Source organism: Zootoca vivipara, chromosome 1 (genome assembly GCF_965207765.1).
Source record: "Zootoca vivipara chromosome 1, rZooViv2.hap1.1, whole genome shotgun sequence".
Taxonomy (NCBI): domain Eukaryota; kingdom Metazoa; phylum Chordata; class Lepidosauria; order Squamata; family Lacertidae; genus Zootoca; species Zootoca vivipara.
Genome location: NC_142582.1, coordinates 82,759,556 through 82,783,875, shown reverse-complemented (window position 1 = coordinate 82,783,875; position 24,320 = coordinate 82,759,556). Strand labels below are relative to the sequence as shown.

General features: G+C 41.7%; 2 protein-coding genes across 2 annotated transcripts in view; both read right to left on the bottom strand.

Moving 5' to 3' along the window:
* Nucleotides 1-3,911, bottom strand: part of TTC17 (tetratricopeptide repeat domain 17) — a 66,978-nt gene extending 63,067 nt beyond the window's left edge. Inside the window, exon 1 of the mRNA XM_035116059.3 lies at nucleotides 996-3,911. Coding sequence (XP_034971950.3) covers nucleotides 996-1,235 — 240 coding nt within the window. The 5' untranslated portion in view covers nucleotides 1,236-3,911. The remainder of the gene's footprint in view (nucleotides 1-995) is intronic.
* API5 (apoptosis inhibitor 5) lies at nucleotides 3,905-24,087 on the bottom strand. The gene is made up of 14 exons (XM_035116074.3): nucleotides 23,912-24,087; nucleotides 22,276-22,437; nucleotides 21,049-21,142; nucleotides 19,164-19,229; nucleotides 18,000-18,151; nucleotides 16,843-17,049; nucleotides 15,788-15,892; nucleotides 15,288-15,377; nucleotides 13,542-13,723; nucleotides 11,909-12,002; nucleotides 11,191-11,247; nucleotides 10,331-10,407; nucleotides 8,436-8,572; nucleotides 3,905-6,121 (listed from the first exon to the last, which is right to left on the bottom strand). Exons 1-14 carry the CDS (start codon nucleotides 23,978-23,980, stop codon nucleotides 6,042-6,044), a joined length of 1,572 nt encoding a protein of 523 aa, XP_034971965.1. The 5' UTR covers nucleotides 23,981-24,087; the 3' UTR covers nucleotides 3,905-6,041.
* Nucleotides 24,088-24,320: the final 233 nt, after the last annotated feature.

The window sequence follows — 24,320 nt, the reverse complement described above, 5'->3', positions numbered from 1 at the left end:
GTGGGGGAGGAAGGGAAAGGAGAATGTTAGCCACTTCGAGACTCCTTCGGGTAGTAATAAAGCGGGATATCAAATCCAAACTCTTCTTCTTTAGAGAAAGATGGCTATGAAGACACATGACATGTTAATAAAACCATGTGGAGAAACTGAGGAGTCTTCAGTTCACCTCTCTCATTATTCTAGAACGAAGGTTCACCCAATGAAACTGACAGGCAGCTGATAGTACTTTTATCTCTCTATTACATGAAACACATGGTTACTTATGGAATTCACCGCTACATAATGTGGCACAGTGATAGCTTAGATAAATTTACAGAGGTCAACCTTAACCATAACTAAATGAGAATGCCCATAAGCAGAGGCAGTATACCCTTGAAGACCAAATCGTGGGCCACCCAGAAGGTGTGTGGGCAGAAAAGCAACAAGGAAGGCCTGCTGACTATTCCTACACCACACTCTTTCCTCAGAGGCACTTTGCTGTCCTAAAGGGATCCTTGCTGGGCTCTTCACAGAAACGCTGATCAAAGGAAGAGCTTCGAGAAGGGCAGCAACGAGGTTGCTGGAAACCACAGGAGGGAAGCTGCTTTTGTGCTCCAACCCCGTTTGCTGGTTTTCCACAGGCAAGGGCTCAGCCAGCCCCTGCGATAACAGGACGCTGGGCTAGATGGGCCACTGGCCTGATCCTGCAGGATCTGCTCACGCAGCTCTCTAGAAAGAACCTCGCGGCCACGTGCCCTTGGAGACATGAGAGGGAGGGAAGGAAACTCGAGCCAGGAAGGGAAGCAGCGCTGGAAAGTGCCCTGCGGAGGGGAGGGATGGGAAGGGGCTGCACCGCAGGCACCGGGAACGCGCCCTCAGAGTCTCTCTCTCTCCTTCCCTACACAGGGGACGGACCCTCCTCGGCACCGGGAGAAGAATGCAGAGGGAAGGGAGGGGGGGAGGAAGCGTTTCTATGGCGACGGTTCCCACAGCGGCCAGAGGAGCCCCTCCCTCACCTGCTGCTGGATCTTGCCATCCTCGGTGACCACCCAGTGGGTGGTGGCGGCGCCAGGCTGGGCCGCAGAGCCCAGCAGCAGGAAAAGGCCCAGCAGCGCCCAGCCCGGAGAGGCGCACGCCAGCCCTCGACCATCCTGCCCGGACACTACTGCTCCTGTTGCTGCCGCCGCTGCTGCCGCCATCTTCCTCAAGCCCGGCCTACCCGCGCCACCCGGAAGCGGATTGGCCTCCATCGCCATTTTGGAGAAGGAAGTGTGTGCGCGCTTAGAGGTACGAAAAGGATTAGACTCGCACGAAGCCCGATTTTGTTTGCTTAGATGTTTCAAGCCGCCGCAGCACGAAGCCCGATTTTGTTTGCTTAGATGTTTTGAAGCCGCGGCAGCAGCAAAGCAGCTTTTTCTTCCTTCGTTCAACTCGCCTTGCAAATGAAGTGAGGGAAGCCAGCTCCCTGTTAAGACCACAAGTCCTGCGTGCGCGTGTCACTCTAACATTTCCCTCTTTCTATCTCTATGTGACCGGGAGAGCCCGGAGGAAGGGGAGGAGAGCGGTAGATCAAACAGATGAGGACGTCTCGCGTGGCTGCGCCCCTGAGAGCGGGAGGAGGCGGAGAAAGAATGTGTCGAAAGGGGGCGTGGCCTACGAAAGGAGGGCGCCGGGAGTGGAGAGGAGGCCACGCCCTCCCACGCATCCTCCGCCACGCCCTCCCACGTGCTGCTCAGAGGCAGCAGCCAATCGCGGGCTCGCAGCCGCTGTCATCGGAAGGTGAATACGAGCCGCGCTCTTTTTGTTCCGCAAAGGGAGCACCCGCCAGCTGGCTGACCGCGTTAAAGTCCTTCGTTCGGTTGCAAAGAGGAGCGCGTGTGCCTCAGGCTGCAATCCTGCGCCCGTTTTCCCGAGAGGAAGCCCTTTTTAACGGAGGGCCAGAGTAGAGAGACTGCTTCTGACATGGGACCATGTGCCCGTTTGGAGGCTGCTGTACCTGCCCGTCCGGATGGAAGAACATTTCAGGCTGCCCCCGCATCTGAAACAAAAGCCTCAGCAACAACAGATATACTGACACAGGGGTTAGAACCCGTGGCAGACAAAGATGCCTACCCTGTCCCCTGTGTCCACTTTTACAGGACCGAACAGAATCGGGCTCACCTGCATTCTGCACAGGGAAAAGGGGCCAGATTCCAAAGAATAAATGCCCTTAGAAATGACAATATTCAAAAAGCAGCAGGGAAACATTTCAGTCTTGCTAGATACTGCAACTAATTTTAAAAGCTGTTAATCCAAAACAAGGTTCTTCCTCAACGTACAAAGTGAGTTATACTACTCCCCCATTCTGCATCTAATCAATTTTAAACTGGTATTTTTGTACTATATTTTTGAATTTGTAATTATGACTTTAGTAAGAAGGAATGGACCACCTTTCCAGTATGCATCTATTGTTAAATGTGGCTGTTTAATGTGTCCCATGTGCACAACACATCAAGTTATCTAAGGCATAAACTTCAATAGCTTGAATACAGTGGGGAAGACGGGGTCTATCACTTGACAGGATGAACACTTGCACATGCACACCCCATTAACAAATAGGACTAATTAAAGATACAAGAATTTAGGGATTTTCAAACCAGAATTCAGCAATATTCCTAACCATCCAGAGATTTATGTAAGACATTGCATCACTGGAAAAAAAAAGAATAATTTGTCAATCGCTGAAGAATAAATTGCAGGACCAGGAATATAGCTATGGATTATAAAATACCCTTAGAAATACATAGAATGGGTGATTGAGTCAGTGGACATTATTACATGCCCTTTACCCTCCAATCCCTGGGGCAATTACATTAAAACACAGTACAGTGGCTTAACGAACGCCCTGTAAGACGAAATTTTCGCTTAAAGAAAGGATTTTTCTAGCGGAGGTTGCCTCGTTTTACGAAAAATTCGTCTAGCGAATCACGGTTTCCCATAGGAATGCATTGAAATTCAATTAATGCGTTCCTATGAGCAGAAAAAAAAATCAAAAAAATTCAATGCATTCCTATGGGATTCGCTAGACAAATTTTTCGTTATAAGAATAGACCCGTGGAACGAATTAAATTCGTCTAGCGAGGCACCACTGTATTAAAAACAATTTAAAACAATGTACCATCTCAAAAATATAAGGTGGATCCTAAAAATATACACCGCAGGTGTCAAAAGCAAGGGTACGTGTCTTCCATGATGGGGCTTCCCTTCTCCTCCTCATGCAGCCTTCTTGCAACCCCCAAATGGCTTCAGAGGATTGCTGGCAATCAGTAGAGAGTTAGAAGCTCCAATGACTTAATTCAGTTTAAGGCAGCGTCCCAATAATGTCTACCAACATGTTCTTCAGGCATGTTCATTCCTAACTAGTAAGGAAAAGAGAGAGAGAGAACCTTCCCGCACCTTTAATAGTTGTGTAGAAGGGGGAGTGGCTTGTCATGCAAGCTACACCTGCTGAAATCCCCTCTTCACCTCAACAAAGTGCAGGAACCCCCTCCCTCACCTGGCCATCCTATTCACAATCTGCCTATCCAAGAGCACTGTAAATTTGCTGTGAATGATTAGGAAGAGAAAGGATGTTGCTGCTGTAGGAAATTCTCTATTGCACTCTACCTTCTTTGGATGAGCATTGCTTTTTCTATGCAAAAGCAACATGCTGCAAGTGCATTATCCCTTGATGTCTGAGCTAAGTAGAGAAACACCAACACCCAACCAAGCTCTTTTAAGTGAATTAATTATATTTAACTCTCTTTTGCATCACACCCAACTCGTAAGAGCACACAAAAATGGTTTACATTTAGATTATCCCTAAAACCTAGAGATGACATATTTTGTTAAAAGTCCAGTGTGTTTTCAGGAAGCTATCATTTAAAAAAGACCAAGCAACAAGAAGTCACTAACAAAATTACAAAATGGATTTATTGCAAAGGCATAAAGGAAATTTTACAAAGAGAATGTGATTAATGGGTGTCTCCAAAAAGAAGTCACTGCAGCCACAACAAAAAGTGAAAAAGCTAGCTGTTTCTAAGGACAATCTGCACATCATTTATGAATAGAAATAGTTTTTAAGTCAAATTTGTTACCTAGGAGACCCTCCCCACCTCCTGTCCAAAGTTACTTCGGCACAGTAGTAATCACTGAATGCCCATCCTTAAAAATTAGGCTTTCACATTATTAAAGGATCTCAAATTGCCATTGTAAGCAAACATACTGAATTAACCAAAAATAGTTCAAAATCCATTTTGATCAATTATTTTTACTTTGACCTGGCCAGTTTCTAAAACAAAAATCTGAACAGATGTAGATGTTTCCCCTTAATTAGAATGTTTGTGGCCACTGAAAGAAAAAATTGTTTGTACGCATCAAGGCTTCACCTGCAGTTCCATACTAGTTTAAACAACCATGGTTTGCCCCAAAGAATCCTGGGAACTGTAGTTTGTTAAAGGGTCTGAGGGTTGTTAGGAAACATCTATTCCACTCACAGAGCTGCAATTCTCAGTGGTTTAACAATCAGTTGCTTTCCCTAGGGAACTCTCATCCTGCTTTACAAATTACAGTGCCCAGGATTATTTGGCAGGGGGAGGCCATGACTGTTCAAAGTGGTATGGTACTGCTTTAAATGCATAGCACAGATGGAGCCCAAAGAATGATTAAAATGATTTATTTGTCCAGTTTATAAATTGTTTCTCTCTGATATACATGAGGCTTGCTGGAAATATGCTTTGTACAAAATGTTGGTTTTCAGTACAGGTATCAAACGCTAGAGGGGAATTGGGGGTGATGCGAAGAATGAATATGCAATTTTTAAAATAAAGCCTGATATTGGGTAACTTAAACATTCTGGCAGTGTTATAAATTTTCCTATGATCTGTTACTGATATTGACATTTTATGCTGCTCACTCTTCCTCTTCCCATGCCCAAGGATCCAACATACATTTTTAATGGGAAATATTTTTGGGGGGAGGTGAGAATCAAGTTTGCTACATCATATTATTTTAAATAAAATATCTAGAATCCTTATCACTATAATGATTCCATTATTATGTAAGATTTACCAAGATGTTTTAACTTTTTACCCAAGTGCAACTGAATAGCAGTAATTCCAAGTGCCTAATGCCATGCTTAATATTTGTAAACATAGGTATCTAACTAATTAAAACAAAAAACAAAAGAGCTTCTTCTAAGGGCTAACTGATCCAAGCTCTTTAACAGGCGTTATTACAGCATCACAAATTTGCCATTCTTGGGGTAGCATTTCTAGCAGTTTTATTCTTTTTCACTATAATTTTATGGCACATATATAAATATATATATGCACACACACATTTATAGAGAACATTTAAAAAGCCATTTGCAAAACACACATTATGTTACAATATATGGAGAAGAGCAAAATGTGTTCACGTTAACACCTGGGCTTCCCTGCTCCCTCCCACCCTTCCCAACAAGTAAATGGACTGACTTATGATAAAGAGCACATATTCTTCTGCATCCATGTTGCACACTTTAAAAATCAAGGATTCCTATCAACAATCAATGCTACCACTGGTAGCCTATACTACTTTTTCTGCAATATCATACTTTCCCACTTACTGCAAAAAAACAAAAACAAAACAATTTTGTCTGGAGAAGGGTTACCGCTGATTTCAACTTCAGTTATAACATTTCCACCTCTTGTCTAGCATATGAAAATTATTGTACACTAAGGAGCCTACTTTGTAAAGCCATATTTATAGATGAATGTAACGTCAGCAGGAAAACCCATGCTTTCTTCCTGGACAAGTCTTGAAGATGCTTAAAAAACAAACCCAGACACAAACTCAAACTGCCAGCTGCTAAACATCCCAAAATACAGTTGTAGCTTCACTGTGGGCGAGTCTGCAGTCCATTAGAAAAGTAGATCATACATACAAAGGTATAAGAACATTTAAATCAGTTTTTCGCAGAAGACAGTTCTTTAAACAATGCAGCCCTCCAGGCAATCCATCAGACTTGAAAGATGATCATGGCAATGAAAACACCATTGATTTCAGTAGATTCTTCCACGAGTGCGATTACCACGGCCACCCCATCCTCTCCCTCGTCCACCACGGAAACCACCTCTCTGCTCTGAAAATAAAGAGAAATAAAAGTCTGTTTTAAAACATATGGATCTCTGATTGACTAGAAGGAAAACAGCAACTACCCCTAGTTATAATTCTAGCTTTTAAATACAAGTGTCACTTAAACAAACGTGACAGTAAGAATTGCACCATACTCTTTAATCATGTAGATGAGGAACCCAACTGTGGAAGCAAGACTAGTAAGAACCACACCAGCTCCCAGCGCGTACTGCCCAATTCGCATAAGGCTTGATCCACAAGGTCATTCTCCCAGTTACACAACCACTCAAGGGATAGGACAGTGTGAACCTGCCTTTGAATAGCTTTTCCTATGGTAAATGTATTTCAAGTCAGAATATAAACCTGCTCGTCTGTGCCTCCCAACTCTGAAACAAGGCCGAGTAAGAAATATTTAGCATGTTCATGTGTGACCCCTCCTTATCCAGTAAAACTATTGTAACATCAAAGTCTCTGATACACAGAAAAAGTAGCAGTAATCCGTATAATTATTCTATATGTGCATACATATGTATGCACATATTTTACACATACTGCACGTCTGTTGTTATCATTATTTCTTAACCACCCTTTACTCTTAAGATCACAGGCTGAGTTACATTAAAACATACAAACCTGAGATAGTGGAAGGTATGGTCAGTAATTTACTTCAGCTGAACACAAACTTGAAAATAGGTGCTTGCCAGTTTACCTATGGTAGTAACTCATTCCAAGAAAGGTTTTGCAAATGGCAAGTCAACTGGCTCTCTTCACCCCTCAATTATGCTACACAGGTAGAGGTAGGCTAATCATTTCTTTGTGGACTTATTTGCAGAACTGGCTATGGAGCATGTGACTACCTGTTATTATTAAGCTATTCTGGAAGTGTCCGTGTCATAGTTTCCAGTGCTCCTCATTATGCCTGCAGCCATTTACAACACTAGACAAGCCACTTGCAAAACTCTGGGGAACTTCCGATGAAGCACTAATTGCAGATATACACTTATAAAACTCTTTGGAACCCAGACAATGTCTTTGTTAAGTAAACAGATGGCACTGATTGCATAGGAAAGCCAAGGTTTGTGAATGAGTATCAAACATACCATTTTTTCAGCCCTTAATTGAATGAGAAAGCTGAAAAATGCATTTTAAAGAGAAAAAACATGGTGAGGAAAGGGCATTAATTGAAACTGCTTATACTGATCTCTCCAATTCTTATTTCCTTTCTCCAGCATTATATTAGGCTGCAGTCCTACCTTACTGACCAAGAGTGGCAGAGATTCATGGAACAACACAGCCATTGCCACTCCTACAGCCCTGGCTGGGAAAGAAGGTGGGAGGACAGAACAAAAAGCCTTTGTGCTGCACCAGTGCTCAGGCTGGCAAAGCAAAGAAGCCTGGATCAGGCCCGTTGCTGTCATATGAGAGCTGCAGGGTCTGCACAGTATCTGGCATGGTGAACAGGAGTTTGGATTGCTCTTTCATGAAATAATTTAGTGATAGTATGGAATAGGTAAAGGTAAAGGGGACCCCTGACCATTAGGTCCAGTCGTGACCGACCCTGGGGTTGCGCGCTCATCTCGCATTATTTGCCGAGGGAGCCGGCGTATAGCTTCCAGGTCATGTGGCCAGCATGACAAAGCCGCTTCTGGCAAACCAGAGCAGCACAAGGAGATGCCGTTTACCTTCCCGCTGTAGCGGTACCTATTTATCTACTTGCATTTTGACGTGCTTTCGAACTGCTAGGTTGGCAGGAGCTGAGACCGAGCAACGGGAGCTCACCCCATCACAGGGATTCGAACCGCCGACCTTCTGATCAGCAAGCCCTAGGCTCAGTGGTTTAACCACAGCGCCACCTGGGTCCCAGTATGGAATACCTTCCCATAAATCTGAATGTAGTTTCCTATCATGTTACAACCCCCCCCCTTCCTATTCAATGTGAATAAAACCTGACTCAAGAATTGGATGCGACAGGTTGAAATTTTATACAGGTAAATGCCAATGGGAGCACTAATAAAGATCTTGTTCTAGACCACAGACAGGAGACCTGAGGCTTTCCAGATGTTGCTCGACTAACAGCTGCAGTCCAAGAGCATCTGGAGGGGCACAGGCTTGCTACACCTGTCCAGACATTGTTCAATATGATATGTAAAGCAAAATCATGCCAAGATTGTATCTCGAAAAAGCACACACAAAATTCATGAACAGAAATACCAGTGAACATCCCCCCCAAAGGCAACAGAGCCTAGCAGCTCATCTTACAACACAAAACAGAATCCTATTTCTCCCCTGCGCAGATTAACACAATCTCTTGCAATGCTTACCATAAGAAAAATTTCCCAGGTTACTACTGTATTTCCCACTGGGTGGATTGTATATCTGCCTGGAATCCCTTTTTGGTCCTGGTGGAGCCTTCTTTGTTGGCAAGTCTGAAGCTGCATCATCACTTGCTCGTTTTTGCCTTCAAAGAAAATAGGATAAAAAAATATTGCAGAGACAAGACTTTAAAAAATGAACCCAATATGTACAGCAATGGAAACCTTAATGAAGGCATTTTGTATAAAGTTAATTTACAGACTTGAAACATTAATAGCATAGAACAGAAATTCCTAGTATTTCAAAGCAAGAAGATTCCTATTACTTTACTCTCTAGCCCATTTGTCTGTAAAATTAAAAATCAAAATAAAATGAGAGCGCTCAGGGCAGATTTCAGCAAATACGATATCACAAAATTGGTAAAATTGAACATCACTTTAATAATCAAAGCTTCTATTTTTCTTAGAGCAGGGGTAAGTAACCAAAAGTGCTCTCCAGATATTGCTGGACTACATCTCCGCATAGCCCCAGCCAGCACAGCTACGGGCCAGGGATAATGGGAGTTACAAGTCAAGTAACATCTGGAAGACACAATATTTGAGTTTGGAAAAGCTTGTTCCTTTGCAAGAACAGGTGGGCTTTTACTCAATTTCCAGACACCAATAGCAGAAAATTGTAAAAGCAGCTTGCTTATTTATTTATTTTAAAGAAAAGCCCACCACCTGCTTATTCTCAAGTAAAGAAGATACTAGGTAGCCTTATGTTTTGCCTAGAGAAGGTGACTCCTAGATTAGGCATCTTTTTAAGGACCAAGATGCCAAGGATGCCAGGCACTGCATATGGTATTCTACTCAGACTTGCAGTATTTGTAGCTCTCCCTATTCTAGCAGCAGTAGCCTCTGAAAGGTTAAGGACTCTTTGGAGCAGCTCCTCATCAGGAGTGGGTACTTCTAGAAGGAAAACAAAGATTATCCGCCTCCTGTATTTCTCCTGTGTGCATGGGAACATGTTACTGACTCTCTCTCTCTCCAGAGTAAAGTTATTACAATTGCTGAAGCGACTATTTGTTTTGCTATATAAAGTATATCCTTTTTAAAGCAGAGGTTAGATGGCCACCTGACAAGTAGGATCTAGCTGAGATTACTACATTGCAGGGTTGGACCAGATGACCCTCGAGGTACCTTCCAACTCTACAATTCTATTATTCCTTTTATCTTAACTCTCCTTTGGATGTTCAAACACACTGATTCAACCAATGAATAATAATAATAATAATAATAATAATAATAACAACAACAATAACAATAACAATAATAATTTATTATTTATACCCTGCCCATCTGGCTGGGTTTCCCCAGCCACTCTGGGCGGCTTACAACAGAAAAATGAAATAAAACAATTAAACATTAAAAGCCTCCCTAAACAGGGCTACCTTCAGATGTCTTCTAAAAATCTGGTAGCTGTTTTTCTCTTTGACATCTGATGGGAGGGCGTTCCACAGGGCGGGCGCCACTACTGAGAAGGCCCTCTGCCTGGTTCCCTGCAACTTGGCTTCTCGCAACGAGGGAACCATCAGAAGGCCCTCGGTACTGGACCTCAGTGTCCGGACAGAACGATGGGGGTGGAGACGCTCCTTCAGGTATACTGGACCGAGGCCATTTAGGGCTTTAAAGGTCAGCACCAACACTTTGAACTGTGCTCGGAAACGTACTGGGAGCCAATGTAGATCTTTCAAGACTGGTGTTATGTGTGCAGAATAACATTTTTGGCATAGCTTTATAGATGTTTAAATAGATTTAAAAGAAGACTCCAATATTACGGTACATTAACAGAGATCTGCTGGAGCGCAGAAAGACAAGAGAGAAATACATAAATAGTTGGAAGTCATTCACTGCTAACTTACCCAGCTTCAGATTTCTGTACTGGTTTCCATGACAGTGTAACTGTGCTCTTGTATGAAGGAGGAATGTGGAAGAGATCCTAGAGACAAAATAGGAATTATATGTTTCTGGGAATAGTACTTTAAACAGATGAAGAATAGATGTTAAAAACTAAAGTTCCCCAAATTTAAAATTTCTTGCATGATGACACGATTTCCCAGATTTTTTTTTAAATCAATCTAAAATCCACATTTGGCAAAGTCCATTATTAGGATCGGCATTAAAGTATGAATTCGGTCTCTCTCTCACTTCTCTTTTATGTTCTTGTAAAGTATTTGATGGAATTCCATTGTTTCCTGCACTGTTTTTGAAAACACTAAATTTCCCTACAGGTTTGGTATAATGCTCAAACACAACAGGGTGAGGAAAGAATCTACTACATTTAATAACAACAAACAACAACAACAACAATAATGCTGCAACCTATCTGACTGGGCTGTGCCAGCCGCTCTGAGCAGCACCCAGCAAAAGTTATTGGAACAGTATTACTGTTTCGAGAAAGAACAGAGTTAGGGCCACAGAACTGATTGGTCAGAAATAGCTTCAGGACAAATTTTTAATCTTAAATCTTAAACCTTCAAGATATGTTTTTTGAATTGTTAATATTTGTCCCTGTGAACTGTGAATTGTGTTATATTATCTGTGGTTTGTACGAGTCTGCGGTTTTTATTTGATTTGTTTTGTTTTGTTGTGTTTTATGATGGGCGTACAGCCGAATAAACATCTTTGCATATTTGCTCTTTGCTCTTGCTCTTCAGGACAAATATCTTCACCAAACCATCCTTTTTAAACAAATCCAGTAATAAAATATAGAAGGGCTTACCTTGATTAAAACATTGATGTTATTTGTAATTTTCAGTGCAACCACTTTAATTTTGTTCTGCAAAAAAGGAGAAAGGCTATTTTAGAAATGTTAAAGTTAAACTGTTTTGAAGTCTATATTTAAGATGTTTCCAATGAAGCTCAGTGCCTTCTTTTCTTTTAACGAACACCAACACCGATAACTATTTTCCATCTGAAACACTACCAGTTGCTAGAGTCTGGAATCTTTCATGCTTAATATCTTCAATCACATGCACTGAACGTGTAGTTTAGTTATGGCCTTTTGGCTTATGTGGAGGATTGGTGCAGAACACCCCCACCACCACTCTTGCTACACTTCTAGCAACACACTGCTTTTCTGTTCTCTATGAAACAGAGTGGATGCATAAAAATAGAAGCAATACAGTGGCACTCTTCAATTAGTTCAATCCAAGGGTGCTTGCTTAAGTGGAGAGATACTTCTGCTCATGGAAAAAGACATCTCCGATTTTCATCAATTCCCCTTTTGTGCAGCTCCCATATCATATCCTGACAGTCTCACAACCCTCGGGAGAAGATTTTCAGAAGGCACAGAATTTGGAAAAACTATTTTTTGTGAGCAACACACCCAGTTACTATTGATCGAAGCCACTGTCACAAGCTTTATCCATCAACTATACTGTGATAAAATCATTATGGTAAATTCAGCTAAGGTACTGCCATCACAGAGGACTACATACCTCTTCTGTCTTCAATGCTTCTCCTGTTTTGCCCTGGAGTGCCAAACGAAGCTGTCGTATGTAAACCTGCAGTCCTCTAGCAAAATACTGTAATCTTTAACAAAAGAGAATAGCTGAACAGTAAGTTATGCAACACACAGTGAAATCTAGAGGATAAAAAGGAAAACTGCTAGTATCTTGAAAAAAGAAAAGCCTCAACAGAAAGACATTTGGCAAACTGAATTTGCGTAATAGACCATATGTAGAATGACCTAAATAAAGGTGTCTCCATAGAGAAATAAACATTGGGGTAGATTTATGAATCAAGACTCTTTAAATATCAAATGTAATTTAACCATCAATCAAAACCAAGAACATTTTACTGAGAGAAGCAGAACTTTGATCCGAAACCTTCACTGCCTTGAAGGATATTTCCAGGAGGAGAAAAGGCTAAGGTGTAAACCCTACACAAACCCTGAGTGGAGTCCCTTTGACAGTTGGATAGTGCCTTGTATGTCTCCTTCCGGCATGCTTTCATGAAAAATTTCCCATAATGGAATTCTAGGTTACCATGGAAGGCAGTGGATGGAGAGCTCTGATTTATAAAGGGATTTATGTTTATGTTTTTATTTCATTTGTATATGTAAAATAGAATATTCAAATATATATGATAAACTTCCAATAATGCCCACTTTAAATGCTGGGTAGACTCTGTGCTGCTTGGATCACTGGGCCGGGGGCGAATAGGAATCAAAGTGTCTAAGCTAGGTGTTAGTGATGGATCCTATCCCCAGGATGCCAGATGCTGTTACTGGCCATGGAGAGGATTGTTCTGATGCTGAAGAGAAGTCTGAAATAATTATGTAGTCTTTGGCGTCTAACCACTCCTTTATCAACTTTAGAAACTGATGATGGAACAAAGGCATGGAGGAAATCTCACATGGAGGTTAGCAGAAAACCTCAGAGCAAAGCCCTAAGTTAGGGTCACCATGGGACACAAATGTTGAGATCCACTAAAATCCACTAAATAATCCTTAGACTCATTTGGGTTACTATTGGTCAAAGTGCCATTTGATCTGAGAATTCGGAACATGTGAGCCCTTTATGAGTTCTTCAAGAGCAGCTTAAATTGCAGTTCAGTATTAATATGCTACAGGTCATGAACGTAAAGGTAATTCTTTGTTGGAAGCATTACAGCTTTTACACAAGATAAGCCTTTGGTGCATATTAATAAGCTAAAGGCATTTTGTTTCACTGCCTAGTAAACTATTCATTTCATTGCTATACAAGTATAGGCTAGTTTGAGTTACAGAAAGACAATATGACATATCCAACAAGTAAATTTTAATAAGAAAACTGAGAAGAATTCTCTCATTAATTTTTAGAGGGCCAGAAGCAATTTTGAAATGTCAGTTTGGGGCTATACAGCTATTCTGACATAGACATTTCCCTATTGCCTGAAAACTAGAACAGTATCTTCAATATTTTCAGTCTGAAGTTTTAGTTAACCTTTTATATTATTGGCTAATGCTTGCTTATTAATCATATGGTTAATTATAATTGGCAGAGGAAAGATCAGCAGAATTCTACATGACTCCATTACTGCTATTCTAACAAAGCCTGCACACCTGCACACACTTTAATACTACCGTACCTGATTTTAAAGTCTTTTACTTTCTCTGTGTTCAGCTTGGCTGTCAGGAAGTCTGGAAGTTTTCGACCTAGTTGATGAAAGCTATATAACAAACACTCCACATAGCTGAACTGCAATTTGGGCTCTTCATTGCCAGCGTTCTCCCCATTCTCTGCTTCTTCTGGAGGGAGTGGCATGTATTCCTGAGAAACAGAAACCAGAAGAATTGACACGTTACTTCATCTAGTATTTAAGATGTCATTGCCTCAACTATGTACTCGTTACCAAATCTCCTTCCAAAAGAGGTCCACAAACATGGTTGCACAGCCAAGTATGTAATCCCAGCTGTCAGAATTAGGGTGCAATCTCAAGCCACATTTGTCCTTTTAAAAACCAGAACACACAAACTGCCAACATTTTCCTTATAATTCTGTTCCTGCTCCTCCCTTCCATTTCTCTGACTGAGTGAGGATAAAGGTCCCCTGACCATTAGGTCCAGTCGTGGACTATGGGGTTGTGGCGCTCACCTCGCTTTAGTGGCCGAGGGAGCCGGCGTACAGATTCCAGGTAATGTGGCCAGCATGACTTAGCCGCTTCTGGCGAACCAGCGCAGCACACGGAAACGCTGTTTACCTTCCCGCCGGAGAGGTACCTATTTATCTACTTGCACTTTGACATGCTTTCGAACTGCTAGGTTGGCAGGAGCAGGGACTGAACAACAGGAGCTCACCCCATCACGGGGATTCGAAACACCAACCTTCTGATCGGCAAGCCCTAGGCTCTGTGGTTTAATCCATAGCGCCACCCTGCTCCTCCCTTCTATTCCTCTGACTGAGTGAGAGTAGGTAGCAACATTTTAAACGTTCCCTTTTTTTCACCCAGTCAAGATTAGTCTGCTTTTTGTCTGCTGTTTTCCACTGCATCTTGACCTCTGCAGAGTCTTTATCCATTCCAATGTCCCTGCTCTCCTCCTGACACTCTCCTCAGCAGCAAGACATAGTTATGTATTCAGATGGAATCTATTCCCATTGCCTACTACAGGGGTGTGCAGACTCTGCCCCAATTTCATGTCAGTGAAGGGAGCCCAGATGGAAACATGGGGAAAGGGAATGATTAAAGAGGGGGGGGGGGACTCCCGACAATCAGTTCAGACCACAGGACAGAGACATTTTTAAAAATTGTGTGGGGGTTATTGTTAGCTATTATGCTATATATTTTTGTGTTTTTATATTGTTAACCACCCTGTGATCTTTGGATGAAGGTCAGTATACAAAATATTATGAATAATAAATCCTCCTCTTGCTGCCCACTTAGAAGACAGAGATGGGAAGACTACACCCAGCCCCACACATTTATGGCTCCCTTACAGATTACACCAAGGGGGGGGGGCAACGTTGGAGGATGACAACAGTACCTCACCTACGGTTTGGTGCTCTAACTACCAAAGCTGGACACAATTTGTGAGCCCCTGCCCTTTACTACTGAAGCCAAGCATGTATTTCTTCCCGGTTGCTGTTCAAGCATCTTTCAAGGGCTGTGCTATCCACAGAGAATTGAACTTCTTCACACTTGTAAACATGTTGTGTATGAAAATTAGTCAACATCTGGTGTTCAAATCCGCTAAAGCAATTAGCTATTATAACACGGTTATCCCTCTGGAATTACTATCATTACACTAGGTGCTTTTCAATTCAAATAAAATAAAAGGCCTAATGAAATCTAATTACAAACTTTCACTCTCTCTCTTAAGACTAATAATCCTCTTACCAGTAGTTTATCAAAAAGCTTCTTCAAATTTGATTCTAGCTTTTCCATATCTCCACAAAAGGAGCTCATCTCAGCAAGCAGTTTCAGCACCTACAGTGGGTGAGGAGAGAGGAAAAGAGCCATTGGAAAATTAACAGTTGCAACTTTATACCATGACAATTTTAAGTAAAAACAGATTTTAAGACAGAAAGAAAGGGCTTATTCCTGGATATGACAGTGCAAATCAGAAAATGAGCCTAGAGGGCGGAAGGATCCTGTAGGATCTTAGTTGAATAGCATTCTTTCAGGCTGCAGACTATATGCATAAGTTGTTTTGTTCTGCATAGCAGCATGCATGATGATAAAAAGGCAAATCTATTTTAGGAGAGAGTATAAGATAAGTCAACCGAAATCAGCCTTGTCAGTGGTCCAAATTAGCAATAAATTTCTTCCTATCTTCTTTTGGCAAACCTTGGATAACTATAATTCAGGCTCCATGAGATATTTCCAGATTAGCTTACCTCTAACTGTATATCAAGGCCTTCAACTGGGGTGGTCAGGGAACTCAAGTTTGGCAGCACATGCTCACAGAAGTAAGTAACAAATCTTGTGGAGTGTACATTTTTCTGTAGAAAAACAAAATAGCAGTTGTAACAGCAACAAGTTAGCATACTACTAAGTAAACATGGCATTGTTTTCCATGACTGAAACATCTTCAAAGATTTTAGACAGCAAGTATGCTCAGATAAAACAGTGGTGCAATTTACATGCAGTGAGAGATAGGAAAGCTACAACTCAAGCAAACAGGTATCTTAAATTGCTTGGTTTCCTTTCTTTAAAGCTTTGAACTCAGCTTCTAAGGTCTTTTAATTCCACTTGGTTTTTAATCTGATTTGAATTTTGTTGTCTCCTCCCTAATTTGTTATGGTTTATTTTATTCTGCACTTGATTTTAATCTATCTTAACTAGATTTTATTGAGTGATACCAAACATTAAGCACACTCTGGCTGGTTGATCCAATGAAATTGATGGTCTTGCTTTATTTATTGGGATAGTCCTTGGGAGAGTCCTTGAGGGGTCAAAAGTAGGATACAAGCTATTTTATAAATATATATCAGCTACACATGCAACACGGGTGGCACTGTGGTCTAAACCACAGAGCCTAGGGGTGAACTCCCGTTGCTCGGTCCCAGCTCCTGCGCACCTAGCAATTCAAAAGCACGTCAAAGTGCAAGTAGATAAATAGGTAGCGCTCCGGCGGGAAGGTAAACGGCGTTTCCGTGTGCTGCTCTGGTTTGCCAGAAGCGGCTTAGTCATGCTGGCCACATGACCTGGAAGCTGTACGCTGGCTCCCTCGGCCAATAAAGTGAGCTGAGCGCCGCAACCCCAGTCGTCCGCGACTGGACCGAACAGTCAGGGGTCCATTTTCCTTTACACATGCAACCGTCTTGCAGCTTTTCACACCCATGACTTGTATTATGGGATAGTCATTCTGACGCAGCCAATACAGCCATGCTGTGTTGACACAACAGTCACAACACTTAAATAAACCACACACCATACTGCAAATACTTACTGAGAAAAGTGGGACTGCTTGACGAGTACATTGTAAGAGTCTATCCACACAATCAGGGTCAGATGGATTGAAGGTCTGCTCAAGATCAGCTTGTTCAGCCACTAGTTCAACTAGCTGCTGCCGCCCACTCACAGTCTGCAGGCTTTTCAAGCCTGATAGTATCTTCATAAATAAGACAAACTCCTCTCCTGTCACATCCTCAAGCACCTTAAGAAAAGCAAGAGAAAGAGAGAAAAGAATGAAGAATCATATCAATGCAGGTGGGAACAGGTGCCCATGTGTTCTTTTTCCTTGCAAATTATCATTCCTCGCTTAATTTTTTTACAGCACATTTCAGAGTACAAACCATTTAAAAAACCTCTTCCTTTAGTATTAAAGCTTCCATGCATTAAGTCAGATGGAACGATCTCCCCCAATGCTTCATATCTGAGCAGAATTTGAATCTTGGTTGAACCTTCTAAATCCAACCTAACTGCTGTTGCAAATTAACTTGTTTTATTTAATACAATAGGTCTAAGGTTGCAAACCTTTGTAAATTTACCTGGGCCCAAGCCCCTACTCTACTCAATGGGACTTTTGTCTGAGCAAATATAAAATGGGATTAAGGAACAATGGCTCCTCCCCATCTTAAAATAAATGCCAGCTGTCACTTGGATGTGTCTCCAGCACTAAATGAAAAATGACCCCTATGTGGCTGTGAACAAAAGTGAATATGAAGATTATCGTCTTTTTATTAGCAAAGCCGATATTCAATTTTAGATAATGTAATATGTAAGATTCAATAGATGTTAGATAGGTAACATTATCAAGAGGCTTGACAACGTGTTTCTTACACATATGGTATGACAGGTAGTAAAAGTTATTCCTCCAATTCCAGTATCATCCTCCTAGATAGCTAACTTAGATATTCTCCAAAGCAGACAAAAATGTTTGTAGTCTTGATAGTTCATTGGCGGTGGCCGGGGGTGGGAGAAAGCAACCACCCCACAGTAAAAATAGCATACCTTTGTTAGACTAAAATGTTTCAGAATCTTGAATTGGTGAAGCTACACTATTAGCTGCATTTTTCATTTACACCCGTGGGTGGTACTTAATGTGTTCTGATAGGAAGCAATTCTGTTATGAAGTCCGTAATTGAACTAAACTTATGTACTCACTTTCTTCGATTCTGTTAGTACGAGTTCTTCTACGTCTTTTGTTAACACCTCTTCAGGCAGAGTTTTGAGTTTAGTGGAGAGGAATTTGATGGCTCTTTCACGTACAATATCCTCTCCTTGAAGAATCTGACTAAATAAACCACCCAGTGTTCCTAAAATAGAAATAAATATCACATAAGCATCCCTTTACAATGGAAAGAAATATAATTTTGTTAGATATTTGAGTATTTCAAGTACAGTATATGTTATATAACCTATGTTATATGTTATAAACACCACCTCCAACTCCTCGAAAGATTTCGTCAACCGTGTCTCCAATTTTTTTTTACACATCACTTGGGATGACAGGCGAACTAATGCCAGTGTACTGGAAGAAGCAAAGATCATCAGTGTTGAAGCAATGATTCTTCAACATCAACTTTGTTGGACTGGTCATGTTGTGCAGATGCCCGATGATCGTCTTCCAAAGCAACTACTCTATTCCGAACTTAAAAATGGAAAGCGTAATGCTGGTGGTCAACAAAAGAGGTATATAAACTCTCTCAAGGCAAATATAAAAAATGTAGTAAACACTGTAAACACTGACAACTGGGAAACACTGGCTTGCGAGTGCTTCAATTGGAGAACAGCCTTTACCAAAGGTGTCATGGGTTTTGAAGACGTTCGAACTCAGGACGCAAGGGAGAAACGTGCTAAGAGGAAGGCACGCTTAGCAAACCCTCACTGTGATCACCTCCCGCCCGGAAACCTATGACGCCACTGTGGAAGGACATGGGATCCAGAACTGACCTCCACAGTCACTTACAGACTTACTGTTAAAACCGTGTTTATGGAAGACAATCTTACTCAGCTACAAGTGATTGCCAAAGAACAGCATGAGTCAGCTACATGGAAATGGCATAAATATGGCAAATGTTATATACCACATTAGTAGAAAAAAGCCTGTTGATTCTAAAAGAGCTACACCCTCCTCTGGAATAGCTATCTATTGTAATACACAAAACTATATTCTTTGTATCTTTGCAAATTGTCCTATTATTGTCAAAAAGGTATTCAGACTGGTAACTATTCCATATCTCTCAAAAGATAGTCAATTCTCATCCCAAAAGATCCAAAAGAGTGTACAAACAATTTATAAATGTCAGGATATAATGCATGCTTTACCTTTAGCATCCATCTTAAATATGCTTAGCAAAGCATTGTTAACCAAGTTGAATTCTGCAGAATCATCTGGGGAAAAGAGAAAATTAAAGATGAAAAATATTTTTAATTCTAGCTAAATAAAGTGAAGCACTGGAAATCGACACAAACTAGAATCTCATGTGATAAGAAATTATTCAAAGAACCAGGTGAAGAATGAAAGTGGCAAAACCATTGTCTGAAAAACAGAAGGCAGATAAAAACAGAAGGCAGATAACATAGCAGTACAGTACAAATACAAAGCTGCATCTGGCTGACTTATGTTTATTTCCTTACAAGAAGCATATAAAGCATTCCCTGTAAAACACCATGCACAATGATAGCATAATAACACTGCTTATTTTTTAATAAGCTTTTAATTAGTTTTCTTACTTAACAAACACACACAAGAAATTAACAAAAATGATAAAATAATAACAAAAAACAAAAAAACCATACATAAAAACAATGCATAAAGCCTATGTTCTTACAGAAGAACTTATGCCACCATGTTCTTAATTCCCAATTCCTTATCTTCCCCAAGACTTCAGTCTTCCTGAAAGCGGGTCTGTATTATCTGTTTAATAAACTGCTTCTATAATCATTTAGTCATTTCTCCTGTTATCTGAATACTATACTTATAATCCATATTGTGGTTTAAGAAAATTAATCAATTAATCAAAGCATGTCCAGGTTTTAACCTGAGGGCACTGTTTTTTTAAATATTCTTTATAAGTTATAAATTCATAAAGAATTTATAATTTATAAATAACACTTCTTATTTTACATCAAAAACAAACAAAAGAAGCAGAACACAACAAAAACAAGCACAAAGTCAACAATTCTAGATTCAGGTAGGTAGCCCTGTTGGTCTGATACAGTCGAAATAAAAATAAAATAAAAAACTGTCCGGTAGCACCTTAGAGACCAACTAAGTTTGTTCTGGGTATAAGCTTTCGTGTGCATGCACACTGAAGAATATCTGAAGAAGTATGGATGCTCATGAAAGCTTATACCCAGAACAAACTTAGTTGGTCTCTAAGATGCTACTGGACAATTTTTTTATTTTTTTTATTAAAGACAAGAAAGTTTAATCAATGGGCAACATACAACACCACACAAGCAGACCTCCCCCTTCATTTCCACCCTCCTGCACCGGCCCCTCTGCTCCAGAGGGAATCCAATGCTTTAGGTGATTAGGGGCAGGAGAAGGAATTCTGTCTGCCAAAAGTGTACATTCCACCAGTGAATGACCACCACTGGATTTCACCCAACGTCTAGAAGCCATATACATCTATCTATCCCACTTAACTGTGCCAAGCAAAAAGTTTCACTGCAACGTGTGAAGCAGCATTGTTTCCAACAAACCTATGCAGCTTTTAAGACCTAGAGGTTGTGGATAGTCACTTCTTCCCCAAGAAGCTAGCACGAAGAATTCCTGCACCAGCCAGAGTAGCAGTACCACCTGGTGAAAGACACGGAATGGTTGGGCTCCATCTGGTTCTGAGGCACGCAGCCTGTGCTTTTCTGCCTGCAATGGTACATTAGCACAGCCCTTTCCTGCACTATGGACTATGCACTTTTTAGCACGAGTCAAGATTGACATGCACCTTTTAGAATGTACAGATTGCCAGCTCCCTGTACATGTTGAGTTTTCAATCAAAGGAGGTTCAGAGCGTTTAGGAATTTGAACAGTAGGTAAGACAGCAAAAGTTATGGGGTGGTGAAGACTCCTAAAATATAGAACTGCAAATATTGACATGGAAAAAAACAAGATGGTTGAGGAAGACAACCATAGCAACGAATCTATATCCTTGCTCTGATTACACCTTGTAAGAAGGTTACAAATACAAACACCAATCTCTTCTACCTGACTGAAGAAGTTGGGTGAGTATGTCTGCCACTCTGGGGAGGTTGTCACCGGTAGCAAATTGAGGTAATTCTTTGATTGCTTGGCGCCGGATCTATAAACAAAACAAAGACACACACATTCACCAACCAATGAATTAAAATTCTCTTACACAGATGATACAGCTTCAAACAAAAGGTTGGGAAAGTCAGACACAATATATTGTCTGATTTTGATGTCAGTGTTTTATGTTCAGCGTTACTTAATTGCTAAAGGCCTAAGGCTATCATGAGGCTCCGCTAAGGGATTTAGCCTGAAATCCTACATCAATCAATGTACCTGGGAGGAAGCTCCTCTGAAAATGGGACTTACTTTGTGGTAGATATGTAAATATTACATGTTTATCTGTCATTAGATCGTCACAGTACAACAGATGAACAGTCTAAAAGTAACATCAATATCTACTGTGGTTAACTCACACCCAAATAAAACTACAACACAGACAAGTTTAAAATGACAAATTTCCTCTCGCACTGTTGTGAAACATTTTAACAACTAAAACAGACATGAAGAGCTAATGTAGCCCTGCTCAAGCTACAACTCATATGGATGTAAGGATGAACCTTTTCTGTAGAACTTTCTCACTTTATGTCATTGTTTTGTAAACAGGCAAATATTATGTAGTTTCATCCTGCCTTGGGGAGTCACTCCTGTTTTGGTTTTGCTAGTTTGCATTGTTCTTTTGAAATTGGTATTTAAATTATTTTGTTAATTCATTTTAAATTTTACACCATATATGTTGGGAGCACATGTTGAAGAGAAGCTTATAAATTCATAACTAAACTATATGAAAATACTTTTTGAAAAGGGATGTCTGTGCCTAAATTAAGTCTGTATGAACCCCAACTCCTGATGAACAGGTAAAAAGGGCACCCACACTCTGATTGCTCCCAGATGATTATATGGTACAATTTTTTTTTTAAAAAAAACACACTATCAACTTGCCATAATTTTGTTTCTTAAAATAATTTACCAATCAATTGACAAGCATGCCAATACTGGTTAAACAAACCAAAGATGTAATACCGGTAGCTGTTTCTCCTGGTTTAGACCTTATGATTGAAAAATGTTCTGTTCCCCCACATTTTTTTTAGGGTCAATCTGATAGTGGGGTGGGGAGGAGAGGGGAAAGGATGAAATCAGAAGGAAGAAGAGGCAAGTGCTAAATGCCAAAGAAAAATTACTTACAGAAACATCTTCATCCTCACAAAGGTCCAGTTGGGCATTGATAGCTGAATCTGCCAGTTCAGGGAAATGTTTGAAGAATTTTGGAATAAATTGTGCTGCTAATCTCTTCTCCTTGGCACCTCCCTTGACACCATCCAAAATCACCTGGTAAGCATCTTTGTGCTAAGACAGAAGATAAAAACTCTCCGTTAACAAATGTTATCCACTGAAGATCTCACCACCACTACTCCTGTGCCAAACAACACCCAGAAAGTTATTTTTGGTGTCTGTTAGATAACTATAAAACCACCTTTCCTAAAAGTCTAAGGTTACAAACCAATGCCCATGGACATGGGAGTAAGTTTCACTCAATTCAGTAGGCCATGTATAGGATTGCATTGCAAACATCTTCTCCGAATACTGCAATATCATCCTATTTGTCCTAGCTTTTGGAGAACATGCTTACTCTGGGAAAGAGCTGAACACTTTTACCATTATGTTTGTAGCGTTTAATTTTAGATGGATACTTTATATCAGGCATCCCCAAACTGCGGCCCTCCAGATGTTTTGGCCTACAACTCCCATGATCCCTAGCTAACAGGACCAGTGGTCGGGGAAGATGGGAATTGTAGTCCAAAACACCTGGAGGCCTGAAGTTTGGGGATGCCTGCTTTATATGTTCTTCATAACCTACTGCTAGGTGTCTCCAAGAAAGTGTTGGAGGAGACAGTGCCATGGATCATTGCGGGTGGCAGTATAGTGGAAAAAAAGAAGGACCCCCCCCCTGGTCTTTTACACATCAAGGTAGAACACAGCAAACACAGATGCTTACAAGAAGAAGAGTTGAGGGGGAAAACCTGTGTTTGTGAGTACAATACACCACTGGGGAAAGGGCATCCCTTGGGGCAATGGCGTTAGAAGAGGATGCATGGCACATAAGTCTCTAAGGCCACAATTCTAAAACACACACAGGAGGATTGGTAAGTAAACATACACAGGGCTGAGCTGTAGGGATGCATACGATAACGTCAGGGTACATGTTATACAAAATGAGATGTTATATCGCATCACTTGTGACAATGTATTTATGAATGAACGCCCACGTAAACACGACTACAACCCTGCCTCTATAAGCAAGCGCAGCACGCAGCACATGGTATGATGCTGCGGCCGCAATTCTAAGCAGGCTTACTTTTGAGGGGGGGGGGAACCCCCGTTGAACTAAACGCACACTGGGAGAAGCGAGCACGGGATTATTACGCTGCACGTCCCCCCCTCACAAAACAGCTTTTCTTTATCCTTTTACAACCGGATTTTTATTCATTTTATTTTTTAAGCATGCCTTTGCCAAGCTGCGAGCCTTCGGCCCACCCGTGATTTCAAGCTCCTACCGTCAGGTTGTTTAGCTAAGTAAGGAAGGGGCACCTTCTCAATGGAATATTTCTAGCGGAGGGGGAGGCGATGCCCCCAAAGGGGGGGGGTCGAATCCAGACTCATGACGGGGAGAGGGAGGTGAGCAGAGGCAGAGAGGTGGGGAGCCTGGCCCGTCCTCCCCCCCGCAATAGCCGCCTCCGCCGCATAAAGCCGCCGACGTTCCCCGGCCGCCGCCTAGGCCCAGGAGCCCCGCGCGCAGTCAGAGCCGCCCGCCCGGTCGCACCTCGGCCGCGGTCTCCTTGGCGTCGGCTAGGATTCCGTAATTACGGTACAGCTCCTCCACGGTGGGCATCGTGCCGCGGATGGTCCTCTCACGGCCGGCCTCTCTCTCTCTCTCTCAATCTCCGACTGAAGCTGCGACGAAAACAACCGCTTTCCCTTTCACGCCACCTCCAACCCGTGGACGGAAGCGAGCGGAATCGCCTAGTCAGGCCGCGCGCGGCTTCCGGCGGTGGTGGAAAGAGGGCGCATCTGCCCCCGTCCTTCCTACAGCGGCCCCTGCCGTCGCGGAGGTGTCATTGCAGCCAGCGCAGAAGCGGAGCTGGTGAGGCCAGGAGTCTCACATTCTTTCCCGGTCGCCCTTCTGATACGGTCGAATCAGCTGCCTTCCCGCTAGGAATGCTGATATTCGT

Excerpts from the sequence above, each read along its gene's own strand:
- API5 (XM_035116074.3), bottom strand. The coding sequence starts at position 23,980 with ATGCCCACCGTGGAGGAGCTGTACCGTAATTACGGAATCCTAGCCGAC. Across the intron at positions 11,248-11,908 it reads AAGCATTGAAGACAGAAGAG|AACAAAATTAAAGTGGTTGC; the intron begins GTATGTAGTCCT and ends CCTTTTTTGCAG. Across the intron at positions 6,122-8,435 it reads CCTGGGAAATTTTTCTTATG|AGCAGAGAGGTGGTTTCCGT; the intron begins GTAAGCATTGCA and ends CTTTATTTTCAG.